The sequence below is a fragment of the Perognathus longimembris genome, chromosome 1 (assembly GCF_023159225.1).
Source record: "Perognathus longimembris pacificus isolate PPM17 chromosome 1, ASM2315922v1, whole genome shotgun sequence".
NCBI classification, from domain to species: domain Eukaryota; kingdom Metazoa; phylum Chordata; class Mammalia; order Rodentia; family Heteromyidae; genus Perognathus; species Perognathus longimembris.
This window is the reverse complement of record NC_063161.1, coordinates 36,119,451-36,128,764: the sequence shown is the minus strand read 5'-3', so window position 1 is coordinate 36,128,764 and position 9,314 is coordinate 36,119,451. Positions and strand designations below refer to the sequence as shown.

General features: G+C 36.0%; 1 protein-coding gene across 1 annotated transcript in view; it reads left to right on the top strand.

The window, feature by feature from the left end:
- The first annotated feature begins 262 nt into the window (after positions 1–262).
- Positions 263–9,314, top strand: part of Myrfl (myelin regulatory factor like) — an 88,197-nt gene continuing 79,145 nt past the window's right edge. Inside the window, exons 1-2 of the mRNA XM_048340635.1 lie at positions 263–284; positions 4,736–4,826. Coding sequence (XP_048196592.1) covers positions 263–284; positions 4,736–4,826 — 113 coding nt within the window. The remainder of the gene's footprint in view (positions 285–4,735; positions 4,827–9,314) is intronic.

The following is a 9,314-nucleotide window of genomic DNA, read 5'->3' as shown; positions in this document are numbered from 1 at the left end:
TTGATGAAAGAGTGTGTCTTTCTTGTCATCTGCAACCTATCCTTTCTTCAAAGGCTAGCTCAAGACTAAACTCTCTTGTGAGACCATTTCTGACAGTCTTAACGTCTTCTCTGAATCTGGAGGAGACCTGGGCTATAATCCACCCATTTCCCTCTTAGCACATGAATAGAGTTGGTGATTGCCTCTTTTCTACTACGTCAACAATTTTAGAAAATACAGAAAGAAGAGTGTGTCCATATTTTTTCAGAAGGCAACATAGAACATGACAGATATGGGTATAAAGGGTAAGGAGTTGAAGTACTGAATATTTAATCATACCTGGAAAAAAATCTATATTGTCTTTCTTAAGTCTATTTATTTTTCTATTTTTCCTTTTTTTTTTGGCCAGTCCTAGGGCTTGAACTCAGGGCCTGAGCACTGTGCCTGGCTTCCTTTTGCTCAAGGCTAGCACTCTGCCACTTGAGCCACAGCGCCACTTCTGGCCATTTTCTATATATGTGGCGCTAGGGAATTGAACCCAGGGCCTCATGTATATGAGGCAAGCACTCTTGCCACTAGGCCATATCCCCAGCGCCGATATTTTTCCTTTTTAATTTACTTTTTTCCCTATCTTTAAATAATTTTACAATAGGGTTTCAAGTCAGCATGCAAATTTATGTCTACAATGTCTATCATCTATTTTAGATTTTAATAAGATGGAAGAAAAACCTCTTCACTTCCCACTGTGAGCAAAAGCCAAAAGAATATCAATTGTTTCACATTTTTGTAGGTGTGAATACTTTAATGCTCCAAGAAAAGAAGTATTTTAGACAACAAAGACTGGAGATTGAAAGTGGGGAAAGTGGGGAAAAGATAATTTCCCCACTTTTCAGTGTCTTTCATGCCCTTGGAAATAATGGGTTTGAAGGCTTTTGTTTATTCCTGGCCACCTAGAGAGTAGTTGATTGCAGCAAAGGGGGCTTCCACTGCATTAAGCACAAATAAACTGCTGCCTTTAGCTTAACCTTTGGGTGAAACTTCCGATTGACTGGTGGAGGGGAAGCTACTGGTATGAGAAGCTCCCATACAATTACTTGGAATGGGAGGGCTGGTCGGGAAGCCCTCCTGGCATTAAAAACTGTGTCCTAAGAGGAAGTCTGTGAAGGAAACTCAGATTTCAAGTGTCTGTTATTGAAATGCTACGGGTTTCCCCGTCTGTGAATGGCAGAGAATGAGGCAGAGGGGAGCATCTAGAATCAGGAGCCTATCCTCCATTTGTGTCACCTCTTTACTCGAAGATTATTGGCCTAGGCCTTTCAAGTGAAGACATTCACTTATTTGGCTGAAAGCCAGGGAAAAGGGCCAGGTGGGAAGGTTACAGTGATGGATAAAGACAACTATAATTTCTACCATTATGAGCCTTTTCTATTGAGCACAATATAAGCAAGCATTAGAGGTATTGACTTGGCACTGTTTTTTTTCCTAGCTGATTTTTCTTTTGTTCTTGTTAGGCAAGGGCTCTACAACTCCAGTCTTGTAGGCAGCTCAACATTAGAATCAATAATATTGAAGCATTATGATTCTCTCAGTGTAAGGCACTCAGAAAAACATATTATCTCTCATGTGATACTCTTGCAAATGTAAAGAACTTGAATTTAACCTTGAGTAAAATATGAAAATAAAAATCAAGGGGCATTTCATATATGTATATAAACCTAATCTTCTGTATGCTTCAAAAAAAGTCTAAAAAGTCATGACAATTAAATATAATAGATAATTATGAATTAGATTCTGGATCAGAAAAAACATTCTCTTGATAACATTATTGGGACAACAGACAGACTTTGAATATGGAATATAAGTTATATAATAAAACTATATCAGTAGTAAATTTTCTGATTATTATAATAAAGGGTTGTTATGAAAGTAATGTTTTGTGTACCTAAGTTTATTTCATTGAAATATTCAAAGATAAAGACGACATATTCTCAAGTGTTTGAGATATGATAAGAAGATGTGTGTGCGTGTGTGTGTGTGTGTGTATGTTCATATGTATGCTTGGATCTGTGTGGATTGTGTGTATGAATGAGAATAATGGAAATACAATACAAAGTTAATATTGGGTATATGAGCATAGGCAAGTTCCTTTGCTTTCTTATAGCTGCCCATAGATATGAAATAATTCAACAATATTTTTCACTATTATTTTTCATTTTCATATCATGATTAGAAAAGCCTGTTATTCTCAGCATCACAAAATATTCTTTTTTTTTTGTCTGTTGTGGGTCTTGAACTCATGGCCTGGGCACTGTCCTTGAGCTCTTTTGCTGAAGGCTAGTGTTCTACCACTTTGAGCCAGAGTGCCACTGTTGGCATTCTGCTGATTAATTGGAGATAAGAGTCCCACAGATTTTCCTGCCCAGGTTGGCTTTGAATTACCATCCTCAGATCTCAGCCTCCTGAGTAACTAGGATTACTGCTGTCCGGCTCATGTTTTCTTTCTATATTGAAAATGATCTGGAATTTGGTCTGCTGGGAAATGATCTATGAATTCCCCCTTAGGCATCTAGCCAACGCCCATGTTTATAGAATAATCAGTATTTCCTCACCAGTGTCAAAGCATATTAATCATGAAGTCAAATCCCACTTATTATACATGTATAGAACATTGTTTTAAATATTCTGGGCTTGTCTGTGTGATTTTGATTTATTTGTGTTCCTTTCTGTACTTATTTTTCCTGTTTTTCATCACTTTTCTGCTTATTTCCATTCTCATCTATTCCTCTAGAGAACAAATATCTCAACAAATTATTTCAACCTTTTTTTTTTTTTTGTCCTGGGGACTGAATTTATAGGCTCACACTTGCTAGGGAGGCATGTTCTGATACTTGAGCCACACCTCCAGCTTGGCTTTCTGTTGATTACTTTGAAGCTGGAGTCTTGCAGAATTTCCTGCCTGGGCTGACTTCAAAGCATGATCCTTCATATCTCAACCTCTTGTGTCAGCTAGAATTAAAGTTAAGAGCCAAGAATGCCCAGTAACCAAGGCACCTTGGTTACTTTTAAGTAAGGCCTCACTTTATGCCCAGTCTAGCCTGAGCTTCAGGTTATCTTATTTGTAATTCCTTGAATTACTGGGAAAGGCATTCACCAACCAATCTAGATATCGTGTTTCTCCTATAGGTAAGATTCCAAGCATGTGCCATTACATCTAGTCACTGGTTGAGAGTAAGTCTCATTCACTTTCATTCCCAGGCTTTGAACTATGACCTTTTGGTATCTTCCTTTGAAGTAGCCAGGATTACAGGCTTGAGCCATCTTACTCAACTCAAAACATTGTAATGGTATTATTTGATTTATGTAGCTCACAAACAAATTTAAAGAGTTTACTTGGTACAGAAGCAGTTTGACATGTAATTGGAATAAAAAATGAAGCAACCAGGATTTGGTAAGTGTAAAAAGTCAGGTAGAATTTGGGTAAATATGGTAGAAATATTTAGGTTGTCATTCTAGTCTTCTGCCTTAGCTATTGGGTGAATTAAACTTAAATACCAAATTTAAAGCCCATTAGTTCAAACACATCAGAGAAATAATTGGTCACATCTTCAGTTGACTGACTAACCAATGGATTGGATCACCTGATTCAAGGTTCCTATAGAGATTATGTGTTACAAATAGGGCTACTGGAAATGATCTTTGCAAGGGGCCAGTCCTCAAAAGTTGAAAAGGCTAGTCTGTCAATATTTAATAATATCTGGTTTTTGCAATATTGAGGTTGTTTTAAACCAAAAACTAGTGTCTCTCCATTTATTTAAATTTATTCTTAAGGCTTTCTGTGAAGTTTTTAGTTAAAAAATTTGACTCTATATTTAGATGCTTTATAATTTTGTTATTTTGGATGGAATTTTCCCCCATTTTATTTATCTGAACGGTTAATTGGTTATTTTCTATATAAGGCAATTTGTTTTCACAGTTGATTTTTTAACTCACCAGTCTGCTTAACTTCTTGATTCTTAACTTTTTGTGATGGTATTGGGTTCGAACTCAGGACTTCACACTTGCAAGGTAGCTACTCTTACTGCTAAGTCACACCTCCATTCCTTTTTTTGTGTGTGCTGGTTGTTTTTGAAATAAGGCATTGCATCCCGCCCAACTTGTGCCTAAAATTTGATCTTCCTACATTAGGTTTCCTGTGGTAGCTGGCATGATAGCTGTAATCTATTGCAACCAGCTTTCAGTTCTATCCGGCCTCAAGCTAAGATCCTCCCAATTTTAGCCTCCCAAGTTGCTAGTTTATCGATATGATATGAACCACTGATGTCTGGCAAATTTTATCCTCACATGTAGGTATCAGTAATATTATTCCCTTCTCTTATGTTTGACAGGTATAGTCATTTTATCTGTAAATAAAGGCAGCTTTTTAAAAAAAAAGTGGTATTAGGGTTTGAGCTGAAGGCCTCATACTTACAATGAAGGACTTCAACTGAGCATAAACACACGCACACACACACACACACATACACTACATAAAAAGGGGTAGTTGAATCAGCCTTGAACAGTCAGGAAGGCTTGATGGAGGAAAGTGACATCTAAAGAGATTTTTGAAAGAAATAGGTACATAGAAGAAAAACCCTATTTTTGATTATTGCATTGAGCTATCTAATTGCTTCAAATTTCTTGGATATAAATGTATCAGAGTTTTAGTAGCAATTCCAAACTCACCATGGTTTTTAAGATCTTCAATTTTCATTTGCAGCTCAGGGAGCTAATGAGACTCTGGAGAACACAGCTCTGGATACCAGTCTGCTGGAAGAGTTCTTGGGCAATGACTTCGATTTGGGAGCCTTGTAAGTAATAAGAACTGCTTTCCATTTGAGGTTACAAAAAATTATGAAATGAATCAGCTGAGAAGTATTCTCTCCTCATCTATTTTCATAAAGAACTTGAGTAGAAATGGTACTATTTCACCCAGAAATATTTGGCAGATTTCATTAGTGAGGCCACTTGGGCCTGGAATTTTCTTTGTGAGATATTTCTTCCTATTTTCCTCAACCCCCATCCTTAGAACAAATCTACTATCTTTTATAGACATAAAATAATCAGGTTATCTATTGGTGGCTATGGGTTTAAGCCATTTGTGTCTTTAAATAAGTTTGTTTATTTCATATAAGTTGTCCAATTCACTGGCACAAAGTTCTTTTTATTTAATGTCTATAGGATTGGTAGTGATTCATTTGTTCTTGATTTCCTTCCTTCCCTTCCTTCCTTCCTTCCTTCCTTCCTTCCTTCCTTCCTTCCTTCCTTCCTTCCTTCCTTCCTTCCTTCCTTCCTTCCTTCCTTCTTTCTTCCTTCCTTTCTTCCTACCAATCTAGAAGGAGGTTTATTAATTTCTTTAACTTTTTCAAATAACTAGTTTGAATACTATGTCCTTAGTTTTCCCTTCCCTTCCCTTCCCTTCTCCCCTCCCCTCCCCTCCCCTTCCCTCCCCTCCCCTCCCCTCCCCTCCCCTTCCCTTCCCTTCCCTTCCCCTCCTCCCTTCCTTCCTACTTTTGAAGGTACTGGGGTTTGAACTAAGGGCCTTATGAATGCTAGGCAGGCACTCTACTACTTGAGCCATGCTCTAACCCTTTTCAGTTTATTTTGGGGGGGGTTAGGGTCTTGTATTTTTGCCTGGAGATGATCTCAGACTCTGATTGAAGGTATTGGTCTATCATTCTTTTTTATGTGTGTTCTTGTCTAGTTTTGGAGTGAGTATAATGGTGGCTTCATAAAATGACTTTGGTCAAGTTCCTTCACTTTTTATTCCATGGAAAAATGTGAGACATATTGGTGTTAGTTTTTTAAATATCTGGTAGGGTTTGACTGTGAATTCATTGTGCTTTTCTTTATTGGGAGATTTTTTTTTTTTACTATTACTTCAATTTATTTTCTTTTTTGGATTTATTTAAGTGCATTATATTTTCATGATTCAATTTTAGTAGTTCAAATATATCTGTAAATGTATGTATTTATTCTATATTTGTATTTAAATATAGGTATTCAAAATATTTCTTCATGATCATCTGGATTTTCTTGGTTCTTGTGATATTCCTATTTACATCTCTAGTTTTATTAACTTAGGTCTTTTCTTTCATCATTTTCATTAGAATGGCTAAGAGTTTGTCACTCTCACTCAACATTTTATTTAAGTCTTTGTGTATATTTTTCATCTCAAATTCATTTTTTTTCTGACTTAATCTTTATTTTTATTTTCCATCTGCTAGTTTAGGTTTAGGTTGTTAGGTTGTTTGTTATATCATTTTGGAGGGAGTTTAAAGTATAACATTAGGCTATTTGTTTGAGATATGTTTTTTTAAATGTAAACACTCATAGCTATAAACTTTCCTCTTAAAACTGCCTTTGCTTTACCCCAAAGGTTCTGGCAGAATCTATTTTCTTTTCAGTAGACTTTAGGAACTTTTTTATTTCCTACCTTATTTTTTCAATGACCCACTAGTCATTCAACACAATATGGTTTAGTTTTTATATATTTGGTTATATTCTATAATTTATTTTGCTATTGAGTTGTAGCTATACTCCATGTAGTCAGAAAGACTATAGGAATTTATAAATTTTTGTCTATTTTTTAAGACTTGCTTAGCACCCTAAAATATACTCTATTTTGGAGAAAGTTACATGGGATACACATATATTTTGTAGCTTCTGGACGAAACACTTTGTACATGTCTTTGATCTATTTTATTATTCAATTCTAAGGTTTCTTTATTGAGTATGGAAATCTCCTACCACCATTGTTGAAGTCTATCTGTGCTTTAAAGTCCAATAGTGTTGTTTAATGAAGTTGTATGCCCTGACATTTGGCATGTATAGCTAGCAATTGTTATTTCTTCTTGATGGATTGTTTTGTTTTTTGATATGAAATGAACTTCTTTGTCTCTTCTGAGTAATTTTGGTTTGAACTCTACCTTATTTATAAGGTGTATTACTGTTTTGAGGGTCAATTTGCTTAATAGAACGTTTCCAAATTTTCATCCTAGGTCAATGCTTGCTTTCAGTAAGATGTGTTTCTTGTAGGCATCAAATGGTGAACTGTTACCTTGTGTGTGTGTGTGTGTGTGTGTGTGTGTGTGCATGTGTGTGCATGTGTGTGTATGTGTGTGTGAGTTTGCCACTATCTGCTAGAATGACGTTTATTTTGTATCATCAGGGAATAAATGGATCCACACAGGTCATTCCATAATAATTGCTACCCTTCCAATCTCCTGCTTTTAAAATGTTTTAAACATGACCAATTTTTTTTATCATATTGAATACATTAGCATTCCTTATATATATGATTATTATATATTTAGGAGGTACAATATGATAGTTTAGCATGTATACAGGTGGAATGTACTGATCAAAATGAGCTGTTACTTTTTTTTTTGGCCAGTCCTGGGCCTTGGACTCAGGGCCTGAGCACTGTCCCTGGCTTCTTCCCGCTCAAGGCTAGCACTCCGCCACTTGAGCCACAGCGCCGCTTCTGGCCGTTTTCTGTATATGTGGTGCTGGGGAATCGAACCTAGGGCCTCGTGTATCCGAGGCAGGCACTCTTGCCACTAGGCTATATCCCCAGCCCAGAGCTGTTACTTTTTAATCTAATTTACTATTCTATGTCTTTTGATTGGAGACTTGAGACCATTAATGTTCAGTGTTATGACTGAAAAGTATGTAGTAATTCCCACCATTTGTTGTTTCTACAGTATATGATTCCTTTCTACTTTTCATTTTCTTATCTGGTCACCTGGTGGGATTTGTTTTCTCTCCTAATTTCAGAGTTATATTTATCTTCCTTTTCTCTATGTAAGATTCCTCTCACATAGTGCTGATGAGGTAGTCAAAGTTACTTTTGTTTTTGTTTACCATGGAAGATTTTTATTTGTCTTTTGATTCTGGATGATAATTTTCTGGATTAATTAATCTACATTGGCAGTTGTTTACTTTCATTGCATGGAACACACCATTCCATGACCTCTTTGCTTTTAAGGTTTTGGGTAAGAAATCTGCTGTCACGATGAACTTACTACTTTATGCTATTAAATGTGACTTTAATATACCTGTCTATGACTTTCAGTATTCTTTGCTAGTTCTGTTTTCTTAATGTTTTAACTAGGTTGTGTTTTGGAATGAGTTTTGTTTGTGTGTGTGTCTGTACTGAGGCTTGAACTCAGGGACTGAGCTCTGTTCCTTAGCTTTTTTTTGCCCAAGACTAATTAGAACTTTACCACTTGGACCACTGTCCCACTTCTGGCTTTTTGCTTTTTAATTGGAGATAAGAGTCTTATGGATTTGGCTGCCTGGCTTGGCTTCAAACCATAATCCTCAGGTTGCAGATTCCTGAATAATTTTTTCTGCTCTATTCTGTTTCTAAAAGCCTCCTGTACTTGAGTGCATATTTCTTTTTCCAAGATGTAGAGCATTTTCTCCTATTATTTTATTGTCCTTTTAGCTTGAACTTCTTTTCTTTCATCTATTCTTATCCCTCCCCCCTAATTTCTTGTTCCAAGTGTTCTAATATAGGTACCTTGTCCTTTAGCTCTATAATTCTATCTTTAATTTGGTTTACTCTATTCAAAAGATGTTCCACTGCATTTTTTCTTTGACTTAATTAATTTTTAACTTTCAGAATTTTAGTTTGGTTATTTTTCAGGATTATGTGTCTTTATTAAATTACTTTTTTCATGTCCTCATTCAATTATCTTCTTTATTAAGTTTTTTGTTTGTATTCTGTTAGAATTCTTCCAAGTGGGTTAAAAAATTATCTTCTTTGAATTCATTCACCTTTTTCTTCTATGTAGGTACTTTCCACTCTAGATTTCAGCATTATTCATTTTGTAACATATGTCCTCTTTTATTTGCTGTTTATTCTAAATATTATGCTTTTAAGTTCTTTTTTTTGGGCTTTCTTTCTTTGCTATCCTTAATATTTCTTATAGTAGGGTTGCTGACCTTTGGTACTGTCATGTTGCTTAATTTTTCATATTTCTTATTTTTTTACATCGATCTTTATGCATCTGAGGGCAATTCATTGGTTGAATTGTGTGTGTATATGGGGGGGGAGGTGCATCTGTGTGCACACCCATTTATTTTGAACCTGAGGCTTGAACTCAGAACCTGGATGCTTTCCCTGAACTTTTCTTATCAAGGCTAGAGCTTTACCACTTGGGCCACAGCTCCACTTCTGGCTTTTTGGAGGGTTGGGGGGGGGGTGCTTAATTGGAGAAAATACTCTCACAGACATTCCAGCCTAAGCTAGCTTCAAACTGTAATCCTCTGTTCTCAGTTGTCCTGAGTAG